This window comes from Natrix helvetica (genome assembly GCF_964273705.1).
Source record: "Natrix helvetica genome assembly, chromosome: 7".
In the NCBI taxonomy this organism is placed as follows: domain Eukaryota; kingdom Metazoa; phylum Chordata; class Lepidosauria; order Squamata; family Natricidae; genus Natrix; species Natrix helvetica.
Genome location: NC_138558.1, coordinates 14,703,827 through 14,727,842, shown reverse-complemented (window position 1 = coordinate 14,727,842; position 24,016 = coordinate 14,703,827). Strand labels below are relative to the sequence as shown.

Genomic DNA, 24,016 nt, shown 5'->3' with positions numbered 1-24,016 from the left:
TACTCATACAGGGTTCCAGATTTATGTTCAGCTAAAACAGGGATGTCAAACGTCCACCCAGCAGCCTGGATGCATCATACACTGGCCACACCCACGTTTTAGCGAAGGGGGGCGGGACTCGTAAGACGTCACATAACGACGTGGCAATGCGCGTTTGACACCCCTGAGCTAAAAGGATTAAGAGCAGCAGAAATAGCCCAAGTCCTAAGACAGCCATTGCTATGTCAAGTAAACCATTCTTCTCCAACATGGATGTCCTCCAAATGTGGATCCTTCAGAATTTTCCACAGTGGACATTCTGTGTGTAGACTTGCGAGAATTTAAATCTATCCAACCAGAGAGTGTCTACATTGGGAAGAGCAGAATAGGCAATGCCAGTCTAGATGAATAAATCCTAGTTCCCTAAAATACTTCCTGTGTCCAAGGTCTCCTACGTGCTATTTAGGGATGGTAACATCTGCTGCCTTTATGGCATTGTCCCGTTCCTAGAAATAGATTATTTGACAATTAAATGTGGCCACGGTATAAATGCTAGGTTCAGATAACCCAAACGGAAGATATATTTTGAGTGCTGTCTTAAGTGCTGTGGTCTTTTCACTTGCTGGATTCCAGCTGGCAAATGAAAATAAAACATTGGTACATCCTTTAGAATGTGGGGGGAGGTCTGGTCAACTTTAGTGCATTGTTTTTGTTGTTGTTGCCGTGACCCTATCCTCCAGAGCAGGGGTCTCCAATCTTGGCAACTTTAAGCCTGGAGGACTTCAACTCCCAGAATTCTAGGAGTTGAAGCAGTGGTGAAATCTAATTTTATTTCCCAAGGGTTCTGTGGGCATGGCTTGGGGGAGGGGATGTCATGTGACCTGGTGGGTGTGGCCAACTTTTTTTCACTTTTTAAAACATTTTTTCCCTGCTGAACCGGCAGGAAAAATGCTTTGCGATCCGCGGAAGCTTTTTTTTTTTTTTTACTACCAGTTCACAGAACCAAGGACAATTGCCCCTACCAGTTCGGCCGAACCAGGAAGATTTCACCCCTGAGTTGATGTCCTCTAGGCTTAAAGTTGCCAAGGTTGGAGACCCCTGCCCCAGAGCACACCAGCCCCCCCCCCTTCCAGGCCCGCTGTCCTCTATATCGGCCTACTAGCTCCTTTGCAAATCTTAGCCACGTTCATTGCATGTTTCTGTATGCCAGCTTTCCTCTTGGTTCAGACAATCCCGGCTATTTAGAAAGCAAGCTAAAGAAGCATTCACAGGGTTGCAAGAGGTAGGCTGCCCTTTCTCATGCTACCTTTGAAAGTATTTGGTCTGTCCATATTTTTTTTTAAATGTGAACCGTTTGGATAGCGTGCCCGCTACCAGAAGCTAATAACCGTTGAAATCAAAATCTCTCCCCAGGAGGAAGAGGATGGATCTGAGGACGACAGCAATGTGAAACCTGATTTCACAGTCACCATAAAATCTGATGTAGGCGTGCGAAGTTTTTTGGACCACCTAGAAGATGACGTTGATGGTTTCATTTCTCCAGTGGATGATAGGATCCCTTCGAGAAGTAGCCAGGATATGGACTTGTCCAATCTTCATGCTGCTTCTATGTATGTCAGATTTTTAGTAATCAATTTCATGTTCTGGGTATAGCTTTTTTTTTTTAATTGACTGAGATGTTAACTAAACTTTCACAGGGATATGTGGTGAAATCCTTGCCGTTTATTGAACACTCGGTCAAAGGTTGCATTTCAGTTTTTTCTTGAGAGGGAGTAGACACGGTCCTTGTGGAAGTCCCCTCCCTCACATCTCATGCAGGGGGCAGAATTGAAAAAGCTCTGAAATGCAATTTTTACGCATTGGATGAGTGGCCCTTGCACTCCGTGAAGTCAGCCTGTTTCCTGTTCAAAATTGACTCTTATTGCAGTGTGTTGCAGCAAGAAAGTGGAATAACTGGCATTTCCCCCTGAAAAATGGGGAAAATGTTGCAACAGTGGAATGGAATAGAATAGAATGGAACTTCAAGTAAACTGAATTTCATTCCGTTTTAAATTGTTTGCATTTAGTTATGTATGATTAACTTTATATAATTCCATAGGTACTGGTTAAGTTTGGCTAATTGGAATTGGGGGAATTAACTGAATTATCACATTGAAAATTATGCTACTGAAGTCTCAAATTCCACAGGCTTCACTATGACAATTCAATAGACTTAAAATATAAAGGCATCCCATGGGCCGGATCCGGTCCAATTTAATAGACTTAAAATATAAAGGCCTTTGCTATGTTCGCTCTGGAGGACTAGAAATTTTATTTTTTCTTGTTTTCTGACAAACACACACAATACATGGGAGAAATGTATCTTTACTGGCTTTATTTTCATGCTCGTTGGTCTTTTGTCTCTTTTCTAATATCGGGCTGCTTGTTTTCTTTTCATTTTGTAGGCGTGAACTTGTGGAGCAGCTTCAAGAAGTCAGGGAAGATAAAAAGAGGATCAGGAAAAAATTGAGAGATTTTGAAGACAATTTTTTCCGACAAAACGGAAGGTAACTTGATATCCTTTTTTATTACCCCCATCCTGGACTAATTAATGTTGCATGCTATCAGTGATGGGTTACGGATCCCATTGCAACCGGTACGGCGTCCTCCACATGAACGTGTGCAGTGTGTCTTACCATCCAGCGATGCCTCTGTGACACTCCAGCTGCTCGGCAGAGCATCGCGCAGGCGCTGTACACGCTATGCGCGTGCACGGAAGCGCGGAAGGGTTTAAAGACAGGTAAGGGGCGCAGGCGGATGGGTGAGCCCTCTGGAGCACGGTCCCGGAATGGTACCGGTGCTCTAGGTAGGATCCAGTACGCCCGTACTGGGGCATACCGCCTGCAATCCACCATTGCATGCTATATTCTTTTTAACTTCTTGCAAAGGTCCTGCTTATTAACCCCGGAGTCCTAACTGTGGAAGTGATGGACGAGCGTGTGTACGTGTGTATCCCCACTTGCACGAGCGGCGGGCAAGCATGTACGTGCCCGCTCCATTTGCATGAGCAGCAGGTGTACCTGCCTCTCACACAAGTGGAGCTGCACATATTTGCCCGCCACTCATGCAGTACCACATGCAGCCCTCCCAAGCTCTGTTTTCGCTGGCAAAGGCACTCGCGCCCTTCGCAGTTTCCAGGGTGGCCCCGCGGACCATATCTAAGCATCCCACGGGCCGGATCCGCCCCCCCCCCCGGGACTTGAGTTTGACACCCCTGCAGTAGAGGTTATTAATATCCAGAAGATCTTCAGATAGTCCTTGACTTATAACCCCAATTGAGCCCAACATTTCTGTTATTCGTTGAATAATGACATCAAATGAGTTTTCTCCCCTTTTACAATCTTTCTTGCCACAGCTGCTAAGTGAGTCCCTGCAGTTGTTAAATTGGCAACACAGTTGTTAAGTGAATCTGGAATCCTCCCCATTGACTTTGCTTGTCAGAAGGTCTCGAAAGGTGGTCACACGAAGTCCAGGACACCGTGACCGTCATAAATTTGAACCAGTTGCCAAGTGTCCGCACTTTGATCATGTGACTATGGGGGCGTTGCAATGGTCATAAGTGTGAAAGATTGTTTTAAGTCACTTTTTTCCAGTGGCACCGCGTTGTAAATTTGAACAATCGCTAAACAAATGGTTGTGATTCAAGGACTGCCTCGACTTCCTTTCACTAAGGCAGTGTTTCTCAACCTTGTCAACTTGAAGATATCTGGACTTCAACTCCCAGAATTCCCCAGCCAGCATTCGCTGGCTGGGGAATTCTGGGAGTTGAAGTCCAGACATCTTCAAGTTGACAAGGTTGAGAAACACTGCACTAAGGGATTGGACACACCACTTGAATTTTCCTTTTTGTAACAATTCCCTAAAGCCGCGATGGCGAACCTATGGCACGCCTGCCACAGGTGGCACACAGAGCCCTCTCTGCGGACACACGAGCCCTGGCCCCAGCTCAGTTCCACCGCACAAGCACACAGCCCTCCCGCCAGATTTTGGGGTCTCTGCTGCACATGTCTGGGTGCGCATGCGCATGCATGGGGTGCATGCAGGAGGCGCAGGGGCGAGGGTCGCACAGGCACGCATGGGGGCATGGCACCTCCCTATGGCCTGTTTTTGGTCCCAGGAGGCTCAATGGAGGCGTCGCACGAGCATTGCATTATGGGTACAGGTAAGGTTAGCCATCACTGCCCTAAAGCGTTTTCCCCCTTCCCCAACCAGGACATGCTAAGTTTGCCCTTCTGTTTTTCTCCAATCCCAAAAGGTGTAAACTTTGCCTTTAAAGGACATGATCCTATACAGGAAGCTGATGTGTTTCATCTGGTTGTGCTTTTTAGAAATGTCCAGAAAGAAGAGCGGCTTCCCATGGCTGAAGAATATACCGAATACAAGCAGGTTAAGGCCAAGCTGAGGCTGCTAGAAGTCCTCATCAGCAAAAGAGATTTAAGTTCCAAGATCATGTAATAAAGCCACGCTGGATTTGCCACTAACGTTAAGACGTCGATGCAGCCAAATAACACAAGAGAACTCAGCAAGAAGCTCTACTACCACAAAGGGCTTTAGTGGCTCTCCCTGACTGTCGTGGGCAGAAGGTGGCAGCCCGGCGTGAAGGAGGGATGGTCCTGCATCTCTCTTCACAGACTTGTGACCTGTCCTGCCATCCAGGCTGGCAAGACCAGAATGGGGGTTGACCCACTAAAACGACTCTGCTTCCCAAGTTTCCTTTTGCTTTTCGTCCATTGGTGGCCTGCAACTGCTTGGACTAAAACAACGACAAAACAGAAAGACCTCCATTTTTGATCTTCTTTGGAGCATCAGCGTAAGAAAGGTGATCCAGTTACAAGTTCTCGCGAATCTCCAAATAATGGGCCTGTAATTTTCAGACCAATAAAAGCAATCAGGTCTGTTCTAATAATAGGATGTATGTTCTGAGACCATTTGGAGAGGGTTGGTAGGTCCCTCTTGAAAAACCTCATCTTTGACCGCAGGGTTTTCGTTGTTATTGTTGGTATGTAATTCCTCTCTAACATCCTCCAAGTGAAAGTGGAACTGCCAATTGGTGGAGAACTGTTAAGCGTGGACTGCCTTGGCTTTCAATATGGCTGCTTTATTTTTTATAAAACAAAAACACACTTTCTTACTGACGAGCTTTTCAGAAACGTTACTACACAACTCCTACATCCATTCGACCTGGAAAAAAGAAAACATTGTGGAAGTGGACCTTGGAGAAATTGGGTTTGGTTGACAGGACCCTACGCAAGAGTAGGAAAAGGAATGGGATGATCTTGGTAGCCAAGGTATTCTGATGTAACCCATAATATAATGGATTTCAGACACTGGGAAGGGTTTATAATGTTTTATCTTTGTCCTTGATGTGAAGATCGGGAATAATGGACAGGTGTCCTCGAAAAGCAGAAGATTGTCACTTGAGTTTTCTTCTGCAAGAATGGCGTTTCCCACAATCTGCTCTTGATTTGCATCCGATTGTAATGGAATCCACTTTATTGGTGCCCTGCCATAGTTCTGAGAATTTTCTCCTGCACATTACTGGGGCAAAATGTGCCGAGATTTTTCAGCAAAACGATTTCATGCAAAAGGTTTCCCTAGGCTTTGAAAGCATCAAAATGTGGATTTTTAAAATGAAATGAATGACAATGCCCGTTTGCCTCATACTCTTATAATTTTTGTAACCCAAATAAGGTGGATGCGGTACTGATCTCGGGCAAAAAAAAAATCCAGTTCATGTTTAGTTGAAGCTCTGTATGGCTTTGACATTGGTGTACTTTCAAATCTCTTGAGCAAAACGGTAGATCGTAGAACAATGCACTTTAGAAAGAAACTTATATTTTTTTAGAAAATGGAAAACAGATTTTTTTAAAAAGAAAAAGTAACCAAATCTGTACCTAAATAAAGGAAAAAAACATTTCATCTACCTGACTTTTCTGTTATGCCATTTTTAAAGGAAGGAAAAATATGTCTTAAAAACCTTAAAATTTGCCTAGACAAATAGGCAGCTAATTGGAAAGTGTGCTTATAGATGCATATCTTTCGAAGCACCAGCATTAGGAAATCCTTATACATGTGTTTGATACAATGAATAATATCAGCATTTAACAGAAATGATTTCCACCTTGAAAAATCATGCTAAAAATATAATTATCAAATCCAAAACGATTACTTTAATGCTCAACCAAACAACCAAAATAATTGAAATGTTGGATCCAAATGAATGCAATATAGCTAAAGATTCTAAAATCTAATTCTCTCAGCTTAAAGTAGCTTTAGACTTGTTTTTTCTCAACAATTAGCCCGTTGTGGCACATAACAAGCTGCTTGTGAAAGCAAATGCACTTCAAATAAAGAATCAAAGGAAGCTCTTTGTGCTCTAATAATAAGTCCTTTAGCATAACTCTATATAAAATTTCCTTTTTACAACCCTGTGATCCTTTAATTCAGGGTGACTGGATGAAGCTTAGGATTTACTGGCCAGATGCCCTTCCTGATGCCATGCAAAGTTCACAGCATTTATTTTTGCTTTGTGCCCTAGGAAAGAAATATCTGCCACTGCAGGGTTGAACTCTCAACCTTCCAAATGGAAGGCAAGCATCTTTACCACTAGGCCACCACGCTGCTTAGGATAACACTATATATTAACCCCAAATATTTCATGAATTCACCCAGATGAGCTAAGTATTAGAATTAACGGGGGTAATTATTTTCATACTTTTGTTTTTAACATGACCTCTCCCTTCCAAAATTACTGTTTGTGTGAAGAGAAAGATGAAAACTGACTTATTTGTTAATTATTATTTTCAGAGTCTAGATTAAGATTTTAGTCGGAAACTACCAAGTGATAACAGCTTAAGTCAAAACGATGTTTTTTAGGTAGCTGCTCCTTGTCTTTTGAATAATTAGGTATCGCAAGATGCTAACACGATATGCAAGCCTCCATTTTAAAACGAAGATTAACAATGAAACTCTTGCAGATAGAAAATTATTCCCAGAATTAGAAGGAAAAAGCTTGCAATTTGCCAATGTGTTTACTCTTGAGTGAACTATTAAGTCACTTTTTTTTCCCGCACAAAAATAAACATGAAGCAACCAACATGCCTTCTAATCGTTGTTAAGCTTTGAGGTTTAATTTGTTTATGATGTGCTTGTGTCCGTAGCCAAATTTGTCTGTAATTAAAAGCTCAAAGTCTATCTGAATTAGGTGGCAGCTGGACTTTCTGATAAGTTGGCAAGAGGCAAGCTACCATTTTACCACCAGAATATCAAATCAACTTGCCTTTTATGTGCATGCAATGGGCCAATCTGCAGCAAGAATTTTTGGCATGTTTTGAGATTCTCCTACTCTTTTCCCTATTCTTCTGGCGACTACTGGACGAAAGGAGTGGCCAAAATGCTGGCATTATACAGTTAGTCCTCAAGTTACAACCATTCATTTAATGAATGTTACAATGGCACTGGGGGGGGGTGGGGATGACTGTTTTTCACAGTTTGCCACATCCCCCTCATCACATAATCAAAATTCAGACACTTGGCAACTGGCTTGTAGTATGACGGTTGCAGTGTTCCAGAGTCATGCGGCCCTCTTTTCCGACCTGACAAGCAAAGCCAATAGGGAAACCAGGTTCACTTAACAACCGTGCTACTCACTTAACAACAGAAGGGATTCACGTAACAGTGAATGGGACAAAGTTTACTTAACAGGAGTCCCACTTGGCAATAGAGATTTAGGGCTCAATTGTGGTCGTACATCGTTGAGAATGGGGATCTTGTCAAGCTCTTTGGTGATGAAGGGTGGCACTGGGAACTGGATCAAGTTTCTCTCCACCAATTATAAAGCAAGAAAAATTATAATCTCAACAGAAATTAATAATCCTATCCTATGTAGGAAGATGCATACTCTAGAACACGGGTCTCCAACCTTGTCAACTTTAAGACTTGTGGACTTCAACTGCCAGAATTCTGGCAGTTGAAGTTGACAAGTCTTAAAGTTGACAAGGTTGGAGTAGTTGTTAGTCACGAAGTCATGTCTGACCCATTGCAACCCCGTGGACAACATTCCTGTCCTCTACCATCCTCAGGAGTCCATAGAAGCTCACACCAACTGCTTCAGTGACTCCATCCAGCCACCTCATTCTCTGTCATCCCCTTCTTCTTTTGCCCTCAATCTTTCCCAGCATGAGGCTCTTCTCCAGTGAGTCCTTCCTTCTCATTAGGTGGCCAAAGTATTTTGCGTTTCATCTTCAGGATCTGGCCTTCTAAGGAGCAATCAGGGTTGATCTCCTCTAGGACTGACCGGTTGGATCGCCTTGCAGTCCAAGAGACTCGAGGAGTCTTCTCCAGCACCAGAGTTCAAAGACCTCCATTCTTTGTCCCTCAGCCTTTCTTAGTATGGAGGTTGGAGACCCCTGCTTTAGAAGCCTAAGGATAATTTCTCAACAATTTCATGTTGATGTCTGTAGTGCAGACATATAAAAACCTCTCAAGGCTGATTTTTATCCAATTACTACTTTCTTACCTGCTTGGTTGAGATTTCTGATTCATGGAACTATTTTTGTTGGTTAAAGAAACACGTCGATGATGGCATTTTAGCCAAGCCACTGAGGCAAAGAAATGATTGTACAGGTAGTCCTCCACTTACAGCAGTTCATTTAGTGACTGTTTGAAGTGACAACGGCATTTTAAAAAGCGCCTGTGTTTCACACTTAATGACCATTGCAATGTTCCCTTGGTCACCTGATCCAAATTCAAGCGCTTGGGCAACTGACTCATATTTATGACGGTTGCGGGGTCCTGGGGTCCATGCGACCACCTTTTGCAACCTTCTGATGAGCAAAATCCATGAAGAAGCCAGATTCACTTAACACTAATTTAACAACTGCCGTGATTCAACTAACAACTGTGGCAAGAAAGGTCAAAAAATGGGTACAAAACTCACTTAACAACTGTCTCGCTTAGGAGCAGGAATGTTGGGCTCAATTGTGGTCGTAAGTCAAGGACTACCTATTTTAAAATTGTGTTTTATGAAAGCACCGGTTGTTATCACAGTTGCCGCCTATTTTTAAGCTTTCAAATGAACAGAAGCGTGTATGTAAGTTCAATTGCCTTTTCCAAAACGTATCCAAACTTGCCTTTTTTCATTCCTACTTTTCCTTCCTAGCACTTACCCTGCAGAATAAGGGAAACTGGGACCTTCTTGGAACTCTATTGCCCCTTTTTATGGTAATTCTGTAAATATAGTGCTGTCCAGGGGTAGGCTTCAAAAATGTTAGCAAGGGGTTCTCAACCAATTGCTGGGTGGGTGTGGCCTAGTCAGCCTCCTGCACCACAGTGGTGGTGGGGGGTATTTTTGCCCTCCCCGGGCTCTGGAGACTTTCCTTGGGCCTCCGGGAGGGCAAAAACGATCTCCCAAGGCTCCAGAGGTCCTCTAGTGGCTGGAAATGCACCTGAACCTCCGGTAGGCCCGTTTTGCACTCTCCCCGAGCCTCCCCACACGCCCTGCACTTACCTGCATCCAAAACGGGTCATGTGGGGACTCCGGGGAGGGGAGAGGCCAGCCAGGAGTGGGATTTGGGGGTTCTGCGAACTGCACAGAATTTTAGCTAGATGTTCTCCCAAACCCCTGCAAACTCCTAGCAGCCCACCCCTGGTGCTGTCTTTCTTTTTTTTTTAAAGCCACTATGCCTGATCAAATTATGTTTCTGCTTCACTTCTGAAGGGCCACAAAATATTTTTAAAGCACCCCATAATTACCATTTTAAAACACAATAGAAGATACTCCAAGCAAATCCTTCCCTAGTATTCTTATTAGTAGTTATCCTACAGGTTGTAATAAATTTTGCCATGGCAAAGAAACGCATACAGGAGAGGTCCATACACCTGAAAGTTTCAGTATAAAGTGGTTGTGCATTCAGTTTTGTTTTTGTTTCTTTCTTATGAGAAGTTATTTTCCATTCTGTGGAACAATTGAATAGTATTGCTTAGGTGTTCAACAGTGACTGAAAAATACTTTCAAAGTTGTCCTTTTTGTGTGTGTTCAACGATCTGTAGGCACGCATGCATGCTTTGATACTTCGCTAGTCTACATCTATGTATATTGAAAGATCTAATTGCACTTGGAGCAGACTCCTGAAGATATTCTGTATACAGACTGTTGAGATGAGAAAACCATCTATTACTCTGCAGTTCCCAGTAATTTTTGACAAACCATGTACCAAAGAGATTCCATAGTATGTGTGCCTTTTTATTTTAGACATACAAACCGCCTCAATTACCGTAGAAAAGTTAAAAGCCAATCATTCTTAATCATCCAGTTGTAGAAAATCCCTTTGTCAAAAGTCATCTGTGGTTTTGGATATAGCACTACATTTTTTGTGTCTCTCTGAATTATCATTCACTTTATGTCCCTGGTGAGACTTAATGGACACCATTCTCTCTTTACAGCACAATAAAATTACATTTCATTCACTGCAACTTTTTCAAAATGCAAACTGATTGACAAAACTATATTGTGTGCATTTTCGTACATGATGGTATTTTGTATGGAAGAAAGAAATAAACTATTTTCGAGTGAACGTCTCCGTAAATCCTTGCTAACAATGTAAGGGGGCCACCAGTACTTCTCAATGGAATGTATAATCCTCCATCTGTCTGTTTTCTAGTTTAGAGTCAGTACAAAATGCTCGGTTCTCCATCAAATCCCCACTGAAGAGACACCCTGGTTGTCATTACAAGTGAAAGTTAAACCAAGCAGTCTGCTGCTAGTATCCACTTCTGGCTCCAGGAATCCCAATTCTAGATCCATGTCCTCAACTTGCTTTGATAAATATGCAATGGAAGCAGGGGTGGGATTGAAAAATGTTAGCAACCAGTTCTCTGCCCGGTTGCTGGGTGGGTGTGGCCATGGTGGGTGTGGCCTACTTGGCCTCCTGCACCATGGCGGGGGAGGGATGTTTTTGCCCTCACCAGGCACCAGAGGCTTTCCTTGAGCCTCCACGAGGGCGAAAACTGGAGACTGGAAACAGGCCCATTTTCAGGCTCCGGATGCTTTTTCCGAGCCTCCAGGAGGGCAAAAACGGCCTCCTCCAGGCTCCAGAGGCCAGAAATGGGCCCGTTTCCAGTCTTCCGGAGGCCCGTTTTTCACCCCAGCCTCCGTGCGGGCCCTGCACTTACCTGGCATGATGGAAGGGCTATGTGGAGACTCAAGGGAGGGGTGGGTAGGGCCAGCCAGTCTTTGCAACAACCAGTTCAGCGAACTGGATGCAAAATTAAAATCCAGTTCGCCCAAACCAGTGCGAACCAGCTGAATCTCACCCCTGAATGGAAGCAAATTATCTGGATGAAAGGCTATCCTGGAAAGCTGGCCTAATTTGGATTGCTATAGGCAACAGTCCATGTTCCCCTCCTCTTTGCTGTGTCCCAGGGAGACCCCAACTAGGAGTACAATTCCATCAATAATCCTGATGATATTCAGCTTAATACTGTCATTCTGAGCTCAATGGGAGATACTGCTGAAATCTTTTCCAGGTTACAGGTGGTCCTCGACTAATGACTATAGTCGAGCCTGGCAATTATGGTCAAGAGTCATGACAGTCACAAAGAAGGTTATTTTTGCTGAAGCAGCAGTCGTTAAGCAAACCATTTTTGCTATAAACTGGACATAAACACTGGTTTCTGGCAAAATCGTCAAAATATTTTACCAAAAATCTTATTCTTGTTGCAAGCTGCATCTATTAACCCGGGTAAAAACTTTCTTTGAAGAATTAAACAGAATAACCACGAAAAGCGAGGATTAAACTAAAGTCAATGCAAGATAGCAAGGAAAGGGGAGGTTTAGCATTACCAAATTGGGAATTATACACATTAGCAGTAACAATAACATGGGTGAAAGATTGGATAGAGCTAAAGAATACAAGAATTTTGACCTTAGAAGGCCATGATTTGCAAACAGGTTGGCATACATTCCTATGGGATGATAAAAATAAAACGCACAAATACTTTCAAAAACATTTAATTAGAAGAGCGTTATTGCAAAACTGGCTCAAAAAAAAAAAAAAATCCACTATGTGGAAATCCCGAATTGGCTATCACCGACAGAAAGGACGATCCATCCAAATTTTATAGATATGAATAAAATGCTAAGATACAGAGACATAATTGACGGACAGGGAAAATTAAAAACAATTGAAGAATTGGCAGAACAAAACATGAAAGTTGACTGGCTAACCTACTTGCAAATCAAAACTAAACACAATAATGATACTAAAATATATCACATCGCAACAGAACCACACGAATTGCATAAAATAATTCATAGCTCAGATAGAAAGATGATAGGGAGAATATATAAATTTCTCCTGAAGCATGAAATGGAAGAGGAAATCAGGTTTCGCTTGCGCGGAACGGTTGCAGATGGGTGCTGGTCCCCTGTTGTAAGATATAATTTTGAACAGTCTCTATGTGACCAGTGATGGTGAACCTATGACACATGTGCCCGAAGTGGCATGCAGAGCCATGTTGCCTGGCATGCGCGATGTCGCCTGTTCCTCTTACGGGTTTCTGGCGCATATGCGTGCGGGTTGATCAACTGCCTTCGCGCGGGTGCCAGTGCTGGAAACTAAAGAGCTGGTCTTCCATTTTCTGGCCTGCGCAAGCACGCCAGCCAGCTGATTGTCGTGTGCACATGCACATTGGAAACCAGAAGTGCGTGTGCCGGAAACTGGAAGTTCATTTCCTGTCGCGTGCATGCCCCCTGGGCAGCTCCTCTTCCGGGTTGCATCCCTGACAAGTGCACATGAAAAGGTTCGCCATCGCTGACCTATGCAGTAACTCAAACAAGAAGGAGTTGCTGCTCGTTCAGTACTATTCTGTCATCTCTCAAGATGTCAAGGTGGTTCTGCTGCCTTTACCAAGCTGGTCCATAACAGGTTCCTCCTCAAATTGCAGCCGTTACTGGATGTGCAGTTGGAGGCCATGATCCATAAGGCTAGGTTACCAGATATAGCCTTCATTGGAGCATTCAGCTGCATTAAATCTTTTGTCATCGCCTGCCTGGATTCCTGCAAGCTGCACAATGTGGAAATTGTCTTTGAAAGCTCCCTCCAAAACTATAGTTAGTTCAAACTGTAACAGTCCACTTCTTGGTCAGCACTCATCACTTTGAACCAGTCCAGGCATTTTGCGGTAAATTGGGTATCCAGTAGCTTTTGGATGCAATTTGTCAATTTTTTGACTTACAAAGAGACCTGTACACCGCTTCAAGACTGCCTACCCCAAGTAATGGGTCAACCTCCCCAAGAGGAGAGTCGTAAAAGAAAATGCTCGCAGTGTCTCCTGTGCAGGGATGGACTTCAAAAATTTCAGCAATGGGTTCTCTGCCCGACTGCTGGGTGAGCCTGGCCGTGGTGGGCATGGCCTAGTCAGCCTCCTGCACCACGGCCGAGTGGGGGGGATGTTTTCGCTTTCCCAAGGCTCCGGAGGCTTTCTCAAGCGAAAACTGCCTCCCCTAGGCTCTGGCAGCTTTCCAGGAGGCCCATTTCCCCCCCTCTCTGAGCCTGCACTTACCTCGAATCCAAAACGGGCCACGTGGAGACTCCTGCGAGGAGCAGGAGGGGAGGGGTGGGCAGAACCAGCCAGGGGTGGGATTTGGAGGGTTTCTGAACCAGCCATAACGTTAGCTATGGGTTCTCCCAAACCCGGGCAAACCCATAGCAGCCCACCCCTGTTCCTGTGGTAAGGTGAGGAGAACTGAGCACAGTTCAGAGGTGGGCTCCTACCAATTTGGACCGGTTAGAAACTCGGCCTGCCACGCCCCTGAATCGGTTCTCTTGGCAGAGCTGTAGGCATCACCATCTTGTTTTTTGCTTCTGCTCATCTGCAGAAGCAATTTTTTTAGTACTGCGCATGCACACGCAGCGCATCCCTGAGCAAACCGGCAATAGCAGCAGCTGGAACACACACACACACCCCAGCACAGTTCTATTATTACCAACACTGGAGCCCAACATCCCCTTGGAGTGAATGTCCACCTTTAGTAAATAGCCTTTCCGGAAACTCAGGGGGCTTTTAAGAATGATTGTAGCCACTCTATTAACACTGTCAGTTTGGTACTTGAATTGGTTTCTGTTTTCAGTTATTTGAGGTGGGTGGGATTAGTTTGGAAACACCACGATGGAAATTTTTTCATGGCACGTTTTCCACTCCTGTAAGCCATTAAGAGTTCTGAAAGATTTGCGGCAAACAGAGGGAATAAATAAATCACTAAGTATCCCACTTACTTTGCCCCAGGACACTGCAACTGTCATAAATATGAGTCGGTTGCCAAGCATCTCAATTTTGATCATGTAACCAGGGGGATGCCACAACCATCGTAAGTGTGAAAAATGGTCATAAGTCACTTTTTTCAGTGATGTTGTAATTTCGAACTGTCACTAAACGAATTGTTGTAAATCGAGAACTCCTGGGGTTTTCTTAGCAACAGAACTGAAAAGCCGGATGCCGCTTTCTTTCTGGAACTTTTCCCAAATTCCCAACATAGCTTGCAGCCCCCAATTTCTCATGGTGTTTCATTCAGGCAGTAAACAGATCTGAGCCTGCTTAGCTTTTCCAATTGGCCAATGTCAACTACAAAGCTTATGCACCTGCCTTCCCGCATAGTTTTGCATGCTCGGAGGCTAAATCATACAGGAATTACTTCACTTTTGAGTTATCATTGTATTTTGTAGCTAAAGCTGTCCTCTTTAAAGCCAGCCACAAAAATAGTAGATCATAGCAGTTCATCTGTCTCATTTCTCATCTTTTCCGTCTTCTCGTATTTCCTACTATCTTTTATTGGTTTCTTATGATTTATCAGTTGTTGTTTGCAGCTTATGATTTATAATCTAGGACCTATGACTTGCTCTTTATATGTACACTGTGAGCTTATGCACAGGAAATAAATCCCTTGTGTATCCAATCACACTTGGCTAATAAAGAATTATATTATTATCATCATCATCATCATCATCATCATCATCATCATCATCATCTCTTCTATTTATTAAACATGAAAGTCAGTCAACTGAACATTTTAAAATGTATCACAAATATCATTGGCGCTGATGGTTGACACAGGTTGATGCCAGCATCCTAGGTATCAACCAAGTTGTTGTTGTTGTTGTTGTGTGTCCAATCACACTTGGCCAATAAAGAATTCTATTATTATTCAGTAAAGGTAAAGGTTTCCCTTGCAAATATGTGCTAGTCGTTCTCAACTCTAGGGGGCGCTGCTCATCTCCATTTCAAAGCTGAAGAGCCAGTGCTGTCCGAAGACGTCTCCGTGGTCATGTGGCCGGCATGACTAAATACCGAAGGTGCACGAAATGCTGTGACCTTCTCACCAAAGGTGGCCCCTATTTTTTATCTTGCATTTTTACATGCTTTCGAACTGCTGGGTTGGCAGAAGCTGGGGCAAGTAACGGGAGCTCATTCTGTTATGCGGCACTAGGGATTCAAACCTTTGAACTGCCGACCTTTCTGATCGACAAGCTTGGCGTCTCAGCCACATTAGCCACTGACATATTAGCCACTGACTGGCGCTAATGGTTGATATGGGTTGCTGCCAGCATCCTAGATATCAACCGAGTATCTTCTTAAAATGTACGACGTTGTTGTTGGTGTTATTCAGGAAGATGTAGCAGAGATTGCTCCATTGCTCTCACTGTTCCTCATCACGACTCAATGCATGAACGTCTGGGTCTGTACCAGTGGTGGGTTGCAGGAGGTATGCCCCAGTACAAGCATACCGGTGCATGCCAGGAGCACCGGGTACTGTTCCGATACGGTGCTCCAGAGGGCCCACCCCCCCCCCTCCTTACCTGTATTTGTGCTCTTCGGCGCTTCGCACGCGCACAAAGCTTACGGTGCCTGCGCGACGCTCCACCAAGCAGCTGGAGCGTCGCATAGGCGTCATGGAGTGTTGCAGGTGGTAAGGACGCATACGCACACTGCGCACATGTGCTGCAACGGGATCCGGAACCCACCATTGATATGTACATCCACCATCTGAAGACATTTAAAGGTAGCCCTTGACTTACAAACATTCATTTAGTGACTGTTCAAAGTTACAATGAAAAAAAAAAAAGGACTTATGACCATTTTTCACACCAACAAAAATTGCAGCATCCCAGTGGTCCTGTGAGCCACATGTGGGCATTTGGCAACCAGCATGAATTTGTGACATGTGCACTGTCCCGGGGTCATGCAATCACCACTTACAACCTTCCCAGATGGGCTTCCGTCAAGCAAAGTCAATGGGGGAAGCTAGACTTGCTTAAGGACCGCATGATTCACTTAACAATTGCAGTGGCTTGCTTAACAATTGTAGGCCGAAAAGGCTGAAAAATGGGGCTAGACTCACTTAACAACTGCCTTGCTTGCTTAACAACAGAAACTTTGGGCTCAAGTGTGGTCCTAAGTTGGCAATTATCTGTAACTGTGATGGCGAGCCTATGGCATTTTTCCCACAGGTGGCACGCAGAGCCCTCTCTGCGGGCACGCCAGCTGTTGCCTCAGCCCAGCTCCACCGTTCATGCGCACACGCCTCCTGTCGGCCAGCTGGTCTTCCGGTTTCTGCTGCGCATGTGTGGGATGTGGGGCACCTGCAGGGGATGCTTGCATACTTGCACAGGGAGGTGCTCACATTGCATTTTGGAGCTTTGCGTGTGCCCCGTTTTGGCTTCCAGTTTGGAGCGGGAGGCCTTTTCCAGGTCGGGGCGCAGGGAGATCACGCATTGCATCATGGGTGCGGGCACGCGGGCACGCTTTTGGCACACGACGACAAAAAGGTTAGTCATCGCTGATCTATACTTTTGTGAGAAAAGCCTCATCCAAGCTGCAGGGCAATTCAATCTATTGGCAACCCTGGTGGGAAAAAAAATTGAACTTCCTGCACTTTTTTGCACACGCAGGGGTTCCTTCTGTGTGTATGTGGTGTGGTGTTCTGCTCTGCTGGGATAGAAAATTGTAACTAGAAATGAAGTTATGGCATTTTTCACAGCTTTGCTGACTTTTGCTTGGGTTGCTGATCTGCGTGATATAATCCCGCAAATCAATGCTCAGGTGGGTGTTTCGTATCCCGGAGAAGCTTAGTTGCAACCATCCAACAGATACCCATTGTGTTTCTAAAAGTAAATCCTGCCAGAAATGAAAGCTTTGAGGTATTACGGGAAAATGGTAAGAGCGTTTCTTGGGATTATTGTGTGCTTCCCAGCAGTGGTGCTCAACAGGGAAAGAGAGGTTAAAACTTCTCTCAATAATGCTGGCCGCCTGCCGGTCATTCAGGGATTAGTAGAGCTGAAATCTGCCTTGGAAAGAGACTAAAAAACATGCGATGTTCCTTTCTGCCAAAATGGGCGTTTTTCTGGTTCCACAAATGAAGGTCACCATGTTAAAGTCTTCTAAGAGCCGTGGTGGCACAGTGGTTAGAATGAAGTACTGCAGGCTAATTCTACTGACTGTCAACAGTTCGATCCTGACCGACTCAAGGTTGACCGCAGCCTTCCGAAGTCAGTAAAATTAGGACCCAGATTGTTGGGGGCAATATGTTGGCTCTGTAAACCGCTTAGAGAGGGCTGTAAAGCGCTGTGAAGCTGTATAGAAGTCTAAGTGCTATTGCGAATGCATATCTCAGTTTCCCCAACCTAATTTTCTCTCAGTTCCATTGGACGTCAACATCCAAAAGTCCCAATCAGCAGATGGAGGAAGAAAGGCTTAATGATTTTAATCTGAGACCAATTCAACTGGTTCGGACACGATAGCAGTGTTTCACTATCTAAGGGCCTGCCACACAGAAGAGGGAAGGGAGGGTCAACCTATTCTCCAAAGCACCTGAGGGCAGGACAAGAAGTGATGGGTGGAAACTAATCAAGGAGAGAAGCAACTTAGAACCAAGGAGAAATTTCCTGACAGTTAGAACAATTAACCAGTGGAACGTTTTGAGCTGCGGATTGGACTAGAAGACCCCCAAGGTCCTTTCCAGCTCCATTATACCAAAGGCGAAGGCGGAAAGCAAAAAAAAAAGCAATTATCAGCTCCAAATATGCACTGGAAGTGTAGAATCTAAAAATGATTTTTGGATTTTCTGAAATCTGACAATTGAAAGCCTGCAAAAGTGTCCTTACCAGTAACCTGTGTGTAGAAAGCTTAAGGGCTGTGTCCAGAGGTGATATTCAGCAGGTTCTGACCAGTTCTGGAGAATCGATAATGGGAATTTTGAGTAGTTTGGAGAACCGGCAAATGCCACCTCTGGCTGGCCTCGCCCCATCTATTCACTGCCTCCCGAGTCCCAGCTGATTGGGAGGGAATGGGGATTTTTCAGTATCCTTCCCCTGCCACGCCCACCAACCCATGCCCACCAAGCCCCCACCCCCCACCCCCACCAAGCCACACCCACCAAGCTACCCCCACAGAACCAGTAGTAAAATAATTTGAATCCCACCACTGGCTGTGTTCTTAATCCATTACCTCAGAAGTTTAAAACAAACAAACACAAAATCTGAAAGTAAAAGGAAAGGATGTAAAAACACGCACCCTCCGTTCCCTCATAGATCTCTCCTTCATCTCTCGTGGCACATATCAGTGCTGGTAGAAAAACACCTCCCTATTAGTTCTATTATTTAACATTCCTTCGTAACACCGAGAACTTATTTTCTTCTTGAAGCATCATGAAAGCAGTATAAAGCCTGAAGGAAACATTCCATTTATTGCATAATATCGAGCTATGTACACACACATACAAAATAAGCATTTAATAAAGTCCTTTCAAAGTTGCAGTAAAAAGAGGCCCGTTGGCTACCCAAATAGCAAAGTGACCCTTTAATGCTTCTAAAGCTTTTCATCAGGGAAAGTGCAAAACATGGCTGAATTAAAAGGTACACAAGTACAGCGGCTCCATGCCAACGAAAATTGAATTACGGCTAAAGTCCACCTTGCTCGCCTGATTGAAAAATATAACCCTCATCATGGCTGCGCTGGATCAAGATTGCAATTAGCTTTTACCTCCATCAGATCCAAATGGACTAATTCCATTAGTTTCCATGGATTCAGTCATTATCAACTTTGACTCAGCTGGAAACATGATATGATAAAATTATTGGGGGCAGGAGGGAGGGAATATTCATTGTGACTTCTATAATAAAGTGTGTGAGGCTGAAAGAGAGATTGGGGGGGGGGGGGAGAAAGGAAGCCGGTCATCTTTTTTCTTCCTTTCACCCCACTGTCATTTGGCTCTGGATCTATCTCAGTGGGGCAGAGAAGACCTCCTTCTAAAACAAAAAACAAAGCATCATCCGTGGATAAGACAGGCAGAATGGCAAAGATACGTTCGGTCTGGAAGAAACACGTCTGCACGCATCTGCGCACCGAGATGGGAGGAAAACATGGACCATGCCAGGGGTGTCCAACTCAAGGCGCTGAAATCTGGCCTGTAGGGCCGCTCTGGAAACAGCAAAGTATTAAGTATCAGTAATAACTGACAGACAACCAGTAACAGTAACTGATTTATTCAACTTAGTAACTGAACTGAACTGAAAGCCGGTTGACAGCTATTTATATTCTCCAGCTGTCAAGCCGGTAGCCAATAGGGGCTTGATGCTCGTGCCGCCCTGGAACCTGTTTAAAACGACCAATCCTGGGCGCGCGTGGACAGGCCTCCTCTAGCGCCACCTGCTGGTGGACGCTCCGAGAATACAACACTCCTTCCCCCTTGTCCGCGCATGCGTAATCCTGGAACCTTGTTGGCCTTCTGCGCACGCGCTGCGATCTTCTTAGCTGTGGAGTGACTGCCGCCGTAGAGGGAGGATCGCTTCGATGAAGTGTCCATGAAGGGCCAAACCGTGGAACTCCTCCCAGCTCACCAGGTAGATAGCTTGCCGGTATCGGATCATTGATTTGGCCGCCGGAGCTAGTTGTTCGCTCAGATCTGGGCTGATGGGCGGCGTCAACAGGTCTTTGTGAACTTGGAATAACATTTGGAACATTTGAGTTGTTTGACGCTGCACCGGTGTCTCTTCGCCTCAGTTGATCTATGTGCCTCCTCCACACTCTTCCATCTCCAAGGAGGACCCTATAGGAACAGGGCCCCGTTAGCTCCGATACAACACCAGGCACCCATTTAGGATCCCCTGCAAAGTTTTTAGCGAACACTCTTTCCCCTACCATGAAAACCCTAGGGGGGGGAGAGGATGGGTAGGAAGGGGTAGCGTAAAAGGGATGTAATCTGTCTAACGTCGTACGTAGTTTCCTTCCCATTAACAACTCGGAAGGGGCTTTGCCAGTTATTGGGCAAGGGGTGGTATGCTGGCATCTTAAGAATGTGGCTACTCGTTGCTGCATTGGCAAATGAGCCATGCGTGCCAGTGATTCCTTGGCCGTGCGCACCGCGCGTTCTGCCATTCCATTAGCCGCCGGGTGGAAGGGAGCCACGGGAGCGTGGCGAATGCCTTGGCGTTGGAGAAATGTCTGAAATTCTTGTGAAGTAAATTGGGGCCCGTTATCCGACACTATGATGTCAGGTAACCCATGTGTTGTGAATAAGTTGTCTAAGATTTTTATAGTGGCTGCAGACGTAGTGGAATGCATAGGGAACAGTTCTACCCATTTTGACCACGCGTCAATTACCAAGAAGAAGGTGGTTCCCTCTATTGGTCCTAAAAAATCCACGTGGAGTCTGCTCCACGGCGATCTGGGTTGTTCCCATTCTCTGGATGGGGCTGCTGGTGGTGCGGGGCGGACCTGCTGGCATTGGGGGCATTCCTGTACCCACGCTGCAATGTCCGCATCCATGGAGGGCCACCATATGTAACTGCGCCCCAGGCATTTCATACGGACAATGCCAGGGTGGCCCTCATGGAGACGAGATAGCAGTGCCTGGCGCAATTTGCTTGGGATTACTATTCTGTGTCCCCAGAGGAGGCAGCCTTGGAGAGATGACAGTTCCGTTCGGCGGCGATAGAATGGCAGTAGTGGCTGGTCTATATCAGAATTAGGCCATCCACTGCGGACGAAATGAATTATTTTTGAGATGATGGGGTCTGCTTTGGAATGTATTGCTATGTCTGATGCAGACAGTGGAAGTTGCAATTCATCTAAAAGGCAGATTGTTTCTGTAGGAGCTGGGTCCAATACCGGAATAGGTAAAGGGCAACGGCTCAAAGCATCTGCATTGCCCATTGTTATGCCTGGCTTATGGATCAGCGTGTAGTTATAGGCTGATAAGAATTCCGCCCAACGGGACATGCGGGGGGATAAAATTTCTGGAGTGGGGCGGTCGCCAGCTAAAATGCCTAGAAGTGGTTTGTGGTCCGTTAGGAGGGTAAATGGCCGCCCATACAGGTAATGGTGGAAACGTTTTACTCCCGCAACGGCGGCCAGCGCCTCCTTGTCCAGCTGGCTATAATTACGCTCAGGCTTGGACAAGGTGCGGGAGTAGAACGCTATGGGGGCCTCTGAGCCGTCAGGATATACATGGCTCAGCACTGCGCCCACTCCAAATGGAGAGGCGTCGCAAGCTAGCTGCAGGGGCCACTTCTCGTCGTATTGCGCTAGCACTGGTGGAGCTGTCAAAGCCTTTTTGACAGCCGCGAGCGCCTGCGCCTCGCGGCTGGTCCAGAGCCATGGTGCTGAAGTGTCTAAAAGTCGGTGGAGGGGCTCTGCTAACGACGCTTTGTGTGGAATGAACGACGAATAAAAATTGAGGAGGCCTAAGAAAGCCTGCAACTCCACCTTATTGGTTGGGGTTGGTGCGGAAAGGATTGCCTCCACCTTTTTTGGTGATGGGTGGATTCCATCTTTATTTATTAGGAATCCCAGGAATTCTACGGCAGGGACTCCCAATTTACACTTTGATGCCTTAAGATGGAGGCCTGCAGCCCGGAATTTTTGGAGGACCGCACGTAGGGATTTTATTAACGTGGGGGCGTCTTTGGCTGCGATGAGCACATCATCGAAATAGGGTGTGACCCCAGGAATGCCATGGAGCAACCGCTCCATCAATCCCTGGAATATTCCTGGGGCCACACTGACGCCGAATTGCAGCCTACGACATTTAAAAGCCCCGCGGTGGGTGACTATTGTCTGTGCCAGTGCTGTGGCTTCATCAACAGGCAGCTGTTGATAGGCCTGGGCTAGATCCAATTTTGCGAATATCTTACCTCGTCCTAATGTGTGTAGTACGTGCTGGACTACCGGTACTGGGTGGGGATGTGCTTGGAGGGCTTTATTAATTGTTGTTTTAAAATCTGCGCATATTCTTACAGAACCGTCAGATTTTAGGGGAACAACAATTGGAGTTTCCCAAGGGGAAAAATCAACTGGTTGTAGAACTCCTTGTTCCAGGAGTTTGTCAATTTCCGCGTCTACTTTCGCCTTTAAGGCGAATGGTAGACGTCTGGCCTTAAGCCTGATGGGAGCTATTGAAGGGTCGAGGTTTAAAGATATTGGGGAGCCCTTGTAGCAGCCTAATGATGGTGAAAAAACATCTTTGAATTCCGCAATTAGAGAGGTGAAATGGTTAGTAGGTAAGGAAGAGTATTGCGTTGCATGGATGCCAGTTATTGACAACCCCAGAGCACTGAACCAATCGAGCCCCAATAAAGAGGCCAGGGGATCCTGTACCACTAATAATGGTAGGTGGCCTGTGAAGGAGCCATAAGTAACTAGTAGCTTAGCGCAGCCTAGGAGCTTGATGGAGTTTCCCTGGTAGTCTTTCAGACGGCAGTTTGCAGGGCTGAGTTGCTTTACTTTGTAGTGGGGTAGAATAGATGATAATGTTTGCCAAGAAATAATTGAGCGAGCTGAGCCTGTATCTAGCTCCATGGAGCAAGGCCGGCCTTCGAGGAAGATAGTCAGGTGCATCTTACCGCGACCTCCTGCAGATGCGGATGCTGAGTCGACAACCCATTCAGGGTTGTATTCTTGGATGTCTCCCAGAGATAGAGAATTTAGGCGGCGATTTGGTGGGGCAGGTGCAGAAAAACGGTAGGCAGCATTTTGATTTTGTGGCCGGTTGTCAGGAGCGGATGAGCGGCATATTGCTGCTAAGTGTCCCTTTTTTCCGCATTTCCGGCAAATAGCTGCCCTAAATCGGCAGGTTGAGCGTGCGTGCTTGCCGCCGCAGCTCATGCAGGCGCGACTGTCTCTAAAATTTAATGATTGCAGACGACCTATTGCTAAGTCAATTTCTGATTGTATAGAGGAGGCTAGTTGTTGATGATTTACTTGAGGCGATGGAAACTGTTGTCCCGTTGGCAACGGCTGTGGCAACCGTCTACGGTCAGGGGTTGACTGTTCGGCCATCTCCGCTGCGCGAGCCTCATCAACGGCAATTTTCAAAGTGAGGTCTGACCGGGATAGAATTCGGCGATGTAATTTCACGTCTTTCAGACCATAAATAAATTGTTCCAACAGGGCTTCGTCCAAATCAGCAAATTCACAAGGAATAGCAGCCGCACGGAGCGCAGCCACGTAGTGGCTTATGGATTGCCCCTCTCCTTGAATGCAGTGGCGAAAATCTTGTCGCCTTGCAAAACGTGAAGGTGCCGGTTCATAATGTGTTTTTAATTTTGCCATTAATGTTTCCCAAGGCACCGTGTGTACAGGGGTGGGAGCTGAGAGAGCTCTGGCAGTAGCGAACATCTCTGGTCCACAGTAGTTTAAAAATATGCCTCTTTTCCTCTCCAGGGAAAGGCTTGTTAAGTCGTGTGCCAGGAGGAAACATTCAAACCTTTCCACAAACGCCTCCCAGGTTTCTGCCTCCACACGAAATGGGGCGAACATCGATGAAGTTGTCATTGTAACTTGTTTTGCTGGGTTGGATCCGCCCGTCCTCGTCGCCAGTATTAAGTATCAGTAATAACTGACAGACAACCAGTAACAGTAACTGATTTATTCAACTTAGTAACTGAACTGAACTGAAAGCCGGTTGACAGCTATTTATATTCTCCAGCTGTCAAGCCGGTAGCCA

The 24,016-nt window shown here is 45.6% G+C and overlaps 1 protein-coding gene across 5 annotated transcripts in view; it reads left to right on the top strand.

Annotated features, from left to right (window-relative positions):
• Positions 1-10,592, top strand: part of FAM13A (family with sequence similarity 13 member A) — a 158,808-nt gene extending 148,216 nt beyond the window's left edge. For all 5 annotated transcript variants that reach the window (XM_081959546.1, XM_081959544.1, XM_081959545.1 and 2 more), the window contains 3 exons: positions 1,393-1,589; positions 2,424-2,525; positions 4,347-10,592. In XM_081959546.1, the coding sequence (XP_081815672.1) occupies positions 1,393-1,589; positions 2,424-2,525; positions 4,347-4,473 (426 nt within the window). In that variant the 3' untranslated portion in view covers positions 4,474-10,592. The remainder of the gene's footprint in view (positions 1-1,392; positions 1,590-2,423; positions 2,526-4,346) is intronic.
• The last annotated feature ends 13,424 nt before the right edge of the window (positions 10,593-24,016 follow it).